Source organism: Gymnogyps californianus, chromosome 3 (assembly GCF_018139145.2).
Source record: "Gymnogyps californianus isolate 813 chromosome 3, ASM1813914v2, whole genome shotgun sequence".
Classification (NCBI taxonomy): Eukaryota; Metazoa; Chordata; class Aves; order Accipitriformes; family Cathartidae; genus Gymnogyps; species Gymnogyps californianus.
Genome location: NC_059473.1, coordinates 40,516,788 through 40,529,494, shown reverse-complemented (window position 1 = coordinate 40,529,494; position 12,707 = coordinate 40,516,788). Strand labels below are relative to the sequence as shown.

At 43.5% G+C, this 12,707-nt stretch overlaps 1 protein-coding gene across 1 annotated transcript in view; it reads left to right on the top strand.

Moving 5' to 3' along the window:
• The window catches only part of SDCCAG8 (SHH signaling and ciliogenesis regulator SDCCAG8), a 115,885-nt gene extending 103,178 nt beyond the window's left edge, over window positions 1-12,707 (top strand). Inside the window, exons 18-20 of the mRNA XM_050895227.1 lie at window positions 5,444-5,570; window positions 7,524-7,606; window positions 12,371-12,707. Of these exons, the coding sequence (XP_050751184.1) occupies window positions 5,444-5,570; window positions 7,524-7,574 (178 nt within the window). The 3' untranslated portion in view covers window positions 7,575-7,606; window positions 12,371-12,707. The remainder of the gene's footprint in view (window positions 1-5,443; window positions 5,571-7,523; window positions 7,607-12,370) is intronic.

Here is a 12,707-nt window from a genome sequence, read left to right as displayed (position 1 = left end):
CTGATGGAAAGTTTGCTGGGTTTTGCTTTCTTTGCTAACTGGCTTGCTCCCTCTTTTTGTGACAAGTTTGTTCTTAAACCTGCATTTGCTTTTAAAATTCACAGTATGTTAAAAACACTTGAGATTTGCAAATGGCCGAGTACCGAATCTGGCACTGCCTTCGTGTTGGGGCAGAGTCCCCTTCAGTTGCGTCTCCGCAGCATGGTGGGGGTCTGCAACATTGCCCTCGATTTTCCCCCTTGTAATCAGAAGCAGCCTCTGATCGCTGTGTCTACCTACAGGCAAATGAGTGATGCGAGAACAACCTTAGAAACTAGTAGCTTGGCCCTCTTATCCTGACAAGGGAAATGTTTTTTAAAGGTAGTTTGCTGCACAGTAACGTATTCTCGTGATTTTGGGGTTTGGTAGTTTTAGGCGGCAGCAGGAGCCGTGCCCCGGCATCCTCTCGCCCACGGAGCCACGGCCCCGGTGCTGGTGGAACCCATGGGCGGCCGGCGCCACAGGCCTCGCCGCAGGGTGCCCAGCGGCCGCTGGCGCTGCTCGGCGCGATGGGCTGCCCTCCGTTACCATGGCAACCGGCAGATGGGGGGCTTCGGTGGGGTCAGCGGGGAGGCGGCCGCAGCAGCGCGCCGGACGAGCCGCTCAATAACAGCCCTTTCAGCTCTGACAGCTCTGCTCTGGCTGGCCAGAAGTAGTTATCAGATTACTTGTATTAAAACCTAATTAAGATGTGTGCCAGTAAATGCAGCATGGTTATTGGATTTGGTGATTTAGCTGCTGCAGGTTGCTGCAATCCAATCACTCCATTTCAGCAAATTCAGCTCCGCAGAGTAGAGTGAAAACATTTTACATCAGTAACCTGGCTGTGCTGAAAGAGTAAATAACCTTTTAATGCCTCTGCTATGTCAAGGACTGATCCCCACTGCTGGGTGAATGGACACTGCCCACAGATCCTTGCATATTAATTTCTTTCAAATCAACTTTAAAACCCAGAGGAGGGCTGACAGGTTGTATCAGCTTTTCCCTTCACTGCGGATTGCCTGCAAATTAATGGACCTGTGAGTCCCCTAGGGCAGGGAGCTTGCAGCGAGAGCCTTGTGGGTGCCCCTGTGTTAGCAATGCGTCTTTATAGAAGAGAAGGAAGCTTTTGGTTTTGTCTGTAGGCCACAGACAAGGGGACAACCTAAATGTAACTTGGTGGGTGCTAGTCCAGCGTTGTGGTGTTGGATGCAATGGAAGTTTATTCTGCTGGGTGGGATTCACCTTGGTGCCAAAGCTCGGCTTTACGTTTGATGTTTCACCTAGTTTCTGCAGGGTCTTGCAGCGGTTGTCTACCCATAGCTGTTGAAATGTAACAAAACCTATCTATCCCTTTCCATTTCATTTCTGGATGGGCTAGGGTATACCCTAGTCTCACATCCAAATTTTACTGCTGTACGGAGTGAGAGATGTAGTCTTCTGCAGGTAGTAGCTGCAGAAAGTAGTCAAGGTAGCTTGGAGCCGTTCTAACATAAAGCTGCATACGAGCTCCAAGTACTGAGAATCGGAGCAAAATGTTTACCTTGAAGCATTCATTACAGCTTGTGATGCCTCAGTTTTGTTCTCCTTCTGTGGAACCGCTTGTCTCACGAAGCTGCCTCTTTCCTGCCTCCATATAGAAATAGGAATTTTGGTTTAGAGTGGTTAATGGAAAATTATTTGAAGGGTATTATTATTACTACTAAATGGGAGCTTACTCCTTAGTGCCAGGTTGTCCTGTAAGTAGTCCAAACGTAACGTGGTTCAAGAGCTACATGTCTTCTCCTTGTGCCTTGAAGTAACATGACAGAGCGTGGAGTCAGTTCCTGTCCTTCAGCACTCCCAGGCCAAGGAGGAGCAGCAGCCCGACATCCCAACTGGACAGATCTTGCCACGTTGGTGGAAAAATGATCTCATTTGGAATGGAGGGCGAGGATACAGTGGTCACTCAGATGCTCAGGACGCAGTACACGTTTGCCTGGTAGGTGGTGTTGCCAAAGTGAACGTGGCGACCGTGCAACCTCACTCACTCGTATTAGCAAAATGTGCAGAAGGTTCTGTCACCCAGTTATAAAAATGATGGCAGGCATCGATGTGCAGTTGTAACATATGGGAAGTACAGTGAATGTGGGTGGAGCTGTTCATTTCTCATCTTGAATCATTTACGAGATCAGCAGGCAGGCCAGATACAATGCATATGGGAATGTGTGGCTGTGCTGCACATGTCACACGTAATAGCAGATACTGTGAGAGGGCCCAGAGCCTGTCCTCGGGAGCTAAATGCACCGGAGCAGGCTGGTAGTCCCAGTGTGCGGACCAAGGGCCAGCTTGGCAGCAGTTTTCGGAGAGCAGACTGGTAGACAGAATTTGGGAATTCACGGACCGAGATCTGCACTGACTAGAACTACTCCCTCTTTATCCATCATGACCCAGAATTGTAGAAAGGAATGTTATTAACCCTGTACTCAAGCACTGGAGATAGATACAGATGATAAAAGTAAAGTTGTGGCCTGCTAGTCAAACCCAGCTCAGTGCCTGTGTCATCTTTCTGCCTCTGCTCAAGGGGACAGTCTAAATGTAACATGGTGGGTGGTGAACTTACAAAACAGAAAAGCATAATTGAGTAGTATTGCCATAATTAAAGACTTTTCTATTTACAGTAGTTTATCTGAATCACCCTTTGCATGACCCAAAAGGATATAGAGCTTTACAACAGAGCGCGCTAAGGCTTGTATCCAGTGATGTGTTTGAAATTTGCATGGGCTGCCTGTGAGTATCTAGTAGAAAGTGTTGTTTTGATGTAAAATTCACATGAGCTGGAAATGACTTCTCTCTGGGTGCCAGAACTGGAGGAAGTTCCTCGCACTGAAGTGGTGGCTCTTCAGCTGGAGCCTTCTCCCCACGAGAGGAGGGGCACGCCTGGGAAGGGCCTCTCCTTGGGCCTCCATCAGCGGCGTTTGCTCTTGCAGCTGGAACAGGCCCTACCGCAGCGATGGGCAACGCTCATCGTGTTGCTGCAGAGATGTGGGTCAAGGAGTTTCTGTACTTACCTATGTCTTTAGCTGCCAGTAATAATAATTTTGTGCAAGAGGGTCTCTCAAAGACCATGTGATTGTTCTTAAAACAGACTGAAACACTAGCAGAATGGGAAAATTAATTGAATGTAGAAATCAGCAGAAACGTACGTTCTAAGGGCCTGAATCTAGACTGTAGTTGGTAGTTGTTGAGTCGGGCTCTCATGCGTGAGGAGGATTTCATAGCCTCAATCCTTTAAATAGGTAGGGCAGCACTGGAGTTCTTCCCTTGGCTGTCTGAAGACAGCACTTCCCAGTTACACCTCCCTACCAGTACTGCTATAAAGTAATAAGTACTCTAGAAATAAAGGACTAGAAGACATCTTTATTACAGATGACAAGTGCAGTAAGGTCACATATCCTCCACAAGTTAAAGGAAATCAATGGCAAAGTAGTGAGCAGAACTCAGCTCTCCAGTCTGAAACTACGACGTTGCCTCCAGCAAACACCACCGTTGTTCTTGCACTCCCTGGGAACAAGATGCTCGTGGAAAAGCTACTATCTTTAAAAACAAAACAAAGAACAGTACAAGGGTGGGGTTTTGTGTGTGGGAGTTTTGCTTTGTTTTTTGAAGTTCAACGCCCCTGAAATCACCTTTAGTAATGAAACAAAGCATAAACAGCTCCTGTACCAACATGGTATAGTTTGGAAGGTATAGGGAGTGTGAAATTCGACACAGAGCACCTAAGTGTGTATTTAGTAGACTGTCCTGTGCTACCAAAGTGATGGTTTTGTTTGCTTCATTGGATGTTTACAGCCAGCTGTCACTGTTTGCAGCTAGCTGCATTTAGTTTTGTTCTGATCCCCAGGAGATGGTCCTGCAGCTCCTCAAATCCCTTTTGCAAGGAAACCTTAGCAGAGTAACAGGACACTGTGAAATATGGGTGTTCAGTGTTTGCTACATGATTGTTGCAGTTTGATTTCAAGGAAGTTCGCGGGCAGATACAGATCAGTAAATACTGGTTTTGACATAGATTTTGGCAATTTTGTTTCAGCTAGATTTTCCTAGCTTTTTATCAAGAAATTTGGGGGTGTTTACTATTGCAGTTATTTGAACAATTCTGATTAAGAATGTGGATATTCAGAGTGATTAGCTTAGCTATGACAGCTGTACAAGTGAAAACTACCACATGGAGTTGAAAGTAGAAAGATTCAGAAAGTCACATGCCTTATTGTAAGCGTAAAACTAATTCCATTAAAAACACAGCCTGTATGAGAGATACAACCTAAAAACCTTCTTCAGCTGAAGCTGTATTTCAATATGTTGAGCAAGAAATAGTTTACAAAAGCAAGTGCAAAGTTTAGATCCAGAACTAACCTTGACAAAAACAGAGTTGGTTCCTGCTCCCTAAGTGCATAGTGTTTAGATGTGTAGGTTTTTCTCCAGAGTACTGTTATTTAAAGACAAGAAGCTTCTAAGATATCCAAAAGGACTTCTAATTAAAGACATTTCCATTTAAAGAGTGAAATGCATTTAATGTAAAAACACAGTTTCCAGCTTCTTTGTGTTTACATCCCATGCTACAGGTCCCAAGCAGTCATTTTAAATTTTTCATGGCAGGAGTAATAGTCACTGGGGACATAAAAAGCCATATCGGCTTTTGTGATTAAAGGAGTAAGGGTGCAGTTGCCCTGTCTACAGCAGTGTTGTCCCAACTCAGGCACTTGTTTTTCAAGTGTAAGCAAAAGCCATCTGTGTGTTCCTTCTGATACCTGCCAGCTTGTTCCCTCTGTTTTGCAGCCCCTGATCAGGAAGACCTTTGGAGTGATGGGCTCTTTACATCCTTCCCCAGGAATCCCTGTTACACTATTAAAGGATCTACGCTGACATGCTCAATTAACACTAAGCTTACTTGAAATAAACATTGCGTTCTGTAATGAGTTTTGGACATTGACCAGGTTACAAAGAGCAGCAGACAGAAAACGAAAGTTTTTGTCACTTCAGGTCCAGTTTGTCAGGGGGTTGGGGTATTTGGATTTATAATCTTGGCTAGGTGTGTTTCAGGAAGACGGTTATTGAAGCAGCTACAGAGTGTGCAGCTTGCTTAGCTACAGGTATCAGGATGCAGTCCTGCAGTCTTTACTGATGTCACTTAATGGCAAAGCAAAGTTGCTGTCATGTCATGATAAGGCTTCTAAATTAGAAGTGCAAACTTTTAAAAGTGCTCGTTTCAAGTGTGAAGATAAAATATATTGAATGCCCATCCTAGGAGTAATACTTTAGTCTCAGCCCAGCCACCAGACTGAGCTCTGTCATCTGGGAGCTGCACCCGCCAGTGCAAACATCAAAGCTTCTACTGTGAACTCCAACTTCAGATGCTCTGCAACCCTTTTATCTATTTTTTTTCCAGGTTACAGCAGCTTGACAAGCACTGCCAGGCCACTGCCCAGCAGTTAGTGGAGTTGCTCAACAAACAGCATCAGCTCTTCAAAGAGAAGCAGCTGCTTACAGAAGAGGTACAGTTTCTGCGAACACAGGTACTCTGCCAAAAGAAAAGAAAGTCTGAGGGGAATATTCTGCAGCTTTAGCAGAGAAATCTGCCAGCAGTCTCATTTCAGCTGGTGGATTTTGTTGCTGTTGTTGTTTTAAATAAGGCATTACCTTATGAAAAAAATCCATGCAATTGGAAAGAGACTGGTAGCTGGACCCGAGTCTCACTTAAATCTAAACTAAATGAAGAAAGTGTTTTGAAGCAACACTAAAACAGCAGAAGTTATTCTTGGTGACGGTTCCTAGCTTTCTTATCAGAAGATTTTGTGTTCCTTTTTCAGAGAAAAGGGAAATCTGTTCTTTAACAGCCTTAACGTTTAAACAGTAGCTTGATGTCGATAATTTCTTTGAGCTTTTTGCTGACATTTGTCAGACTGAAGTCCCCCTACCACTTTGTGATCTTTTTCCCCCCCTTATTTTTAGAAGTCACTTACCTTTCCTGCCTCTCCATGACCACTCACCCAAGTGTGAGATGGTGAACGTGAAATCAGTCTGCCTGAGCACTATCCCTGCACTGCGTCTCTAGCAGGACTGACTCTTGCTTCCAGCGGTCTCTAGGAAGCTGTGGCTTCTCATGGGCTGTCGTTGCTTTTTTTTTTTTTTTGGGCCACTGTTCTTCAGTCAGTCAGTGCTTTGGAAACAAGGGAGAGGGCTGCATGGGTTGGTTTTTTCTTTGTCTTTCTTTTACTTGCTTCAGAAAAAGAAGGAGAACCAACAAGCACAGAATGAGGTTTTCAGTAAAACTATCAAATAATCAAACCCTTGTTTTGTGACTAAGTAAATGAACTATTTCAACCATAGCATGATGTTTTCTAACTTGCAAACTAGTGAGTTTGCCCAGGATAACTGGAGTTCTGCTAACAAGGTAACAAAAGACGTTCAGTGTAGGAAACTTAGTCCAGTAGCACACCTAGCAGTAAACAGAACATGAATCATCTTAGAACTTTAAAATATTTAAATCATAGTATTTTCCGTAGGCTTTTGAGCTGTAGAATTTAGTAAATGTTTAACCGAGGGGAATAAAATCCATACTTTGTTATGCCCTTAATCATGTCAGTGTGTTTGGTTTTACAGGATTTCCTGTTGTAGTAGACAAACTTGGTAGCTCAAGATAGTGTAAGGTTATCAGCATGTAGTAACTACTGGGAAATTTCAGGGCAACCGTAGTGCTCTCTCTGTAAGATAGTTTAAGAAGGTGGTTGTTTAGAAAAGAAAATTAAAATTTCTGTTTTAAGGGAAGCACTCTTGGTAATGTGAACAGACTTTACATGCTCCACAGGGATTTTGTTATTGATAATCTATTTTATCTGGAAGCAAGCGTGCTTTTATGAAGTTGGGCAGAAGTACAAAAATCATACAAAAGAGGAAAAAAATCATTCAGATATTATACCGCTGTTGAGACTTGACTGGCAAAAGCTTCCTTCTTTATGTTCATTATAAGTTAATTGTGCTCCAGAGGATACTTTTTAACTAGAGAACACTCAGAAGAGAAGAATGATATAAAAAAACTATTATAAAATGAGTCCTAAAAATCTATTTGCAGCTATTTAAAGCAATGGTGGTTCTCTGGGAATTGGAATTCAGCCCAGAAGAGCTGCCAGGAATATCAGACAATTGGTTTAAGAAAACTAAAGAACAGTTCACCTTAACTGAGAGATTTTACCTACAGAAAGATGTATGTAGTTAGTGTAGAAATACATTAAAAAAAAAAAAAAATCAGTTGCAGAATCGGTGTTGATCAAAGGTGAAAGTGACATCATATTCTGCATTTTACTGTATTGTTCAACAGTTCTCCTTTTATAATCAATTTTTTTTTATGGGGGGAAGGGGGAGAAACGAATCATACCTAATCTTTTAAAAATTATGTAGAATACACTAACCTAAATGTGCTGTTGTATCTTGGAACATAAGCCACTAGTAACTGCAGTTGCATGTTTCAGGAAAAAAAATGGGATGCAGATCTCAAACAGGACACAGATGGAATCAAGTAAAAACCTGGATGGATAAAGAGAAATGAGCAGAAGTAGGTATTTTTTCTATATCCTATATATAGAGAGAGGGGAGGGAGAGGAAAGGAGGACTAAAACTATTTGCAGATGTGGGTTGAATCTGGCAAACACTTCAAGACAAAAGGGAGAAGAAAGTGTTTGAAACATTTTTGGGTTTGAAATTGTTGGAGCTTTTTGTGTTTGTTTTTTTTAAGCACTTAAAAATTTAGGATAAGCACTCCACAGCAAAGACAGGTTTACATGACAGAATTTAAAAAAAAAAAAAAAACCAAAACCTTAAAGATTTAAATTGGAAGGAAAAGGGGACATACAACTCTTAGCGAGGTGGGAACTTCTAGAAGAACTCTGATTTTACCATAGGTACTTCTTGGTCTGGATAGCCACTGGGTGTTTGTCTTTTGATTTGGAATTGGTTAGTTTTGTCGCTTCCAATAGTATTTTCCTTCTGAGGAAGCAGAATCCTCTCTATTTCTTCAGAAAGGCTACAATTTGTTCTGTAATAAACCATAAAACTTAGTGTCATGTTGAAGGAAACATTATATAAATAATTGTATTTGGAGCAGTGCTGCTACATAGCTATAGCTGTTCCTATTGCCTTGTAGGAGTTACTTTTGGGGGGTTAACTTTAATTTAAAAGTCACAGATTTTAAAATTGCATCATTTATTTTAATCTAGCTGACCTAGAGACCTAGCTGACCTAGAGAAAACAAAAAAACCACTGACAAACCTATAACCTTCATAGGATTTGTTTTCAAAACTCAGGTTACTTCCACTGCAATTTTTATTTCTAGTGTTAGTGTTTGCTGTAAGGGGATAAGGAAGAAAAAGAAAGAAGGAGGGGGAAAAAAAAGATATCTTTAAATCCAGCCTCATTCGAGTGTGTTGAGAGTCTGTTTTTCATGGAAAACTCATTCGACACTGTAAGGAAAATTCTGGGCTTTAAAGTGAATGGAAAAAAAGTCATCATAAAAGATATACCTGATCCTGCTACATGCTGAATTCCCTTACAGGCAACATGAGTTTAAAAGTCTTTTAGCATCTTGGTTACTCCTTCAACAAGGACAAGTACCACAGTTTTCCAAAACATCTTTCTCATTCTCAGCAGTGACTTACATGCTTTTACAATAATAATGTTAAATTTCCTATTACTGAAAGCAGCTCCGTATTATTTCAGAATAACCACCTGCCTACAACATGATGAAGATGCTCACACTGTAATTTTCATTTTCATAGAGCTAAAAAGGACCAGTATGATAATGTGGCCTGACCTTACAGCATGGGCTGTGTATCAGGCCATTACACTGATCTTTAATAGATGGCACTAATATTTAATAATGGTATACAGCATAACGTATTCAGGTCCACGTAAGGTAGTCAAAAGTTCAAGTATGGGATTTACACCTCTCGTTTTGAAAGTTTTCGAAAGATTCAAGTTTTGAGTTTCTACCTTTGAAAGTCTCTCTTACATTGCAACTTGCTCCAAGTCAGGAGGAGAGATATTTAGCTCTCATCCTATACAGGTACTAACTACAAATGTGCATAGTATAGCAAACAAACACCTAAACTGAGATTACGAGACCTGAGCACTGCCCACCGAGTACGAGTATGTTTCTGAAAGCTGGGATGCTCCTCACTTGCAGAACCTGCCTTGGTGTCCATCAGTTTGACAGAAATAAGTGTTTGTCCCGGTTGATAATCCCCTCGCGGACCCCGGCTGCTGGAAGGGGCTGCTGGCCAGCTGAGCCAGCGAGAGCGCAGACTGACGGGATTCGGACCTCGGGGATTACCTCCAGCTAGGGCTGTCGTCCTGCGCTGCTGCTCTGCCTTCCCCCTTAAGATCTTCTCCTGCGAGCCAGCCCCTCCCTGGCAGGAACCCGTGCTCTCGTATGGCTGAGCCACTACAACTGTCTCCTCCCTCATTACAGATGTCTTTTTCACAGTGAGCATGTCTGTGAACACACCGCCTTTCTTCTAAACAACAGAAGTTAAAATATACTCACCCGTGACTGTATTCCCATCCTTGCCCCTCTGGTCGCTCAGTGGGAGGTGCTGTCAGAATTACAGCTGTTCCTGAGGGGTGGCTTTGTTCTCTTACATCAGCATGAATTTTCAGTGAGGTCCCAGCAGCGAATGCAGTGCTTGACGTGCTCCCAAGTGCCCTGTTTGCTTTTTTTTCATTATATGTTACAGAAGGGGAGCTCTATGTCCAGAAAACAAGTAGCTCGTCCATCTCTGATGTCAGAAGTGATTCAGGCTGATCCTTACAGGGCCCTCAACTGTTCTTCAGGAGACCTGAAGACTGCTTAGGTTATTGGGGGGAGCTTTTTTTTTTTTAGTGTCGTCTAAATGCACAAGAATAGCACCTCTGCCAGGTGTTTGTAACAGCCAGTGACATCCCTCAGAGAGGGTTTGGTAGTTGGTTTTTTGTTGGTGGGGTTTTTTTTAAGCAGGTGGAAGGAAAGTCTTCATTACACCTTGGATGTAGTCAGAGATCATGAGAGTTATACTATGACAGGAGTGGATACAGGTAGATCGCTGCTTGATGTGTGACTGCCCTGACATGACACTTCAAGTGCTGCATCCGCTAGTATTTAGCTCTTCAGAGTTTGTGAATCTGCAGCTGGAAGAGGCCCGTACCTCCTTTGCAGTGTCTGGCCAGTGGGCAAGGCTGGGGAGCCACTCAGGAGCTAAGCTTGGCCCTCCTGAGAGCTCTACCTTGGGTTTTGCAGCTGTGCAAATGAGGACTGAGGCACCTGAGTGCTTTCTAACCAGACAAAAAGCTCGTGGTGCCTCTCCCCTCCATTACAAGTATAGTTACCAGCAATTAAACCATTCAGATGTCCGTGGTTCTGCTCCTACAGAAACTTCCAACCTGTACACCTAATTAATACCCAACCACTCAGTTAAAACAGATGCCACTGAGGGGAGGAGGGAGTGTCGGGAGGAACCCGGGCAATTTGTGCTGCAGAAGTCTGCTCCCAGAATACCACAGTACTTGAAGACTGGAAAGGCCCCTGCCCCCGACTGCCCAGTGACCACCTCATTTGCCAATTACCTGGACATTAGGAGTGACAGATTTGTGTCCATTTAGTCAGAGAACTGCACACCTTACATGACTGCTTTAGCACCCAGGCTGTTGTACAGTGGGCTACACTGAGACTCTGCCAGTATTTGCGCTTTATTTTAAAAGCAGTTGAGGCCAGGCTGTAGTCAGGTGGAGAAATGCCTACTTTGTCAATCAATCAAGCTGAGGTTCAGCATCTCACAGAGCGTTAACACTGGGTAACTGTGGTGACAAAAGCCATGTAGGCACCCCGAGGCTTTGGGGTGGAAGTATCGGTACTGAACTGGTTTACATGCATACAGGCAGGGCTAATGAAACGCTTTTTGTGGCTGTAGGTGACAGGAAGAGGAAAATGACAGGTTTTGAGTTAAAGGCATATATGACAATATAATATTTCCAGGGTAGAAATGTTTTGAAGTTTGGTGGTACGAAATGCTACTGTCTGAAAAGGGGTGCCTAAAAAGGAGGAGAGTCTCTACCTTGGGGTACAGCTGGGCATACTCGCTTTAGGAGTGAGGGGGGAGAGCAGTGAGCAAACATGCTGGGCTACCAACTGGGCCACCAAGGGCAGCTGCGTGGCAGAGGAAGGGGCTGGCTGGGGATGGTATAAGCCATCCACACAGCAACAATTGCCAGGAGACTTCTTCAGGAGCTGAGTGTTTGGGGGTTTTTTGCCTTTTTAATCTTCTCCCTGTACTCTAATGCTGGCCGTAATGCTGGGGGTTACTGCAGCATGGAGTAGGTTTCCTCTGGCTGTCACTAACCAGTCACTGACACGGCATTTAAGCCCCAAGGCTTTCTGTAGGCTGTAGTTCATTTTTCCTTGCACTCGTTGCAGACACAAGTGTAGCAGTTGGTGTTGGTGCATGTATTTTTGGGGAAAAAGTACCATGTTAATTAATTCTTTAATGAACTGCAGCTTCATAAATTCTCCTTTTTTAACTCAGCCCTAATTGCCTTACCAACTGGGGGGGGAGGGGCAGGGGGGGCAAAAAAAGCAAAACCCTTTAGTCCTCTAATGCAAAACCAGCCAAAGTAGAAAGTTTATTTTTATTTCTGAGGTCATTTACATCTCTTAAATTCAAATTTTAGAACTCCAGTGGCTTAATTCGAGGTAGCTCCCCCAGCTCCAATAGAGTTTGATGTCTCACTCTGAATTCAGTCCTGAAGTGCTACTGAGGAAGCACAAACAATAGCCAGGCAAGAGCTTCGAAACTGCGAATTAGCCTTCCCACCAGAGGTTTCCTACTGGCACCCAGGCACCCGCTGCCTGTTTTGCTGCGGCTGCCCACCCCATACACACGCTGTACAATTCACAGTAAACGCTCTCTGGCACAAACCTGCCGCCTCCTCCTTGGAAAGGAGAAGGGGCAGGATCTTAGACGTGCCCCAAAACAAGAGCTCAGTTATTTACTGCTAAACATGAGCCATGTCTAAAGCTCATGGAGATGCTGTTTTTCAGAGATCAAATAGCTCTTGTTCTTGCTACCTGTAAGACTTCTGATCTTAGAAAGAGGCGAGGACAGCAGGCCCGCAGGAAGCGCCGGCTTTGCAACAGCGCTTGTTTACGCTGCATTACCACAGTCTTAACCATTTCTGTATTTCTCTTCTAAGAACTCGTCCGCAGGCTGAAGTGACACAAATGAGAAACACAAGCGACGCGATACAGACTACTTACTTACACACACGCCCGTCTCTTTCTTTTATCTTTCAGGTCTGCTCTGCACCTGGCTGAAACTTGTCTGAGGCTCACCCAAAGACACCTCTGCAGAAAACAGGCACGCTTGCTGGCTAATTTCAGCTGGTTTCTATTTGTTTTCAACTACAGAATCATAAATATTTTGAAGCCTTACCAGCCTACCAAACTTCCTAGGAAGACAGCTGAGACTTTTTCAGAAAAGACGAGGCTTGCAAGCCAGTTTTAACAGCTATTACGTAGTGTGGACTTAATTCGTAATTTGTACAATTTTTTATAAAATGTTTTTATCTATTTTTATAATTGAACATAGATGTCTTATTTACAGGCTGAAATACCAATAAACTTAATTGGA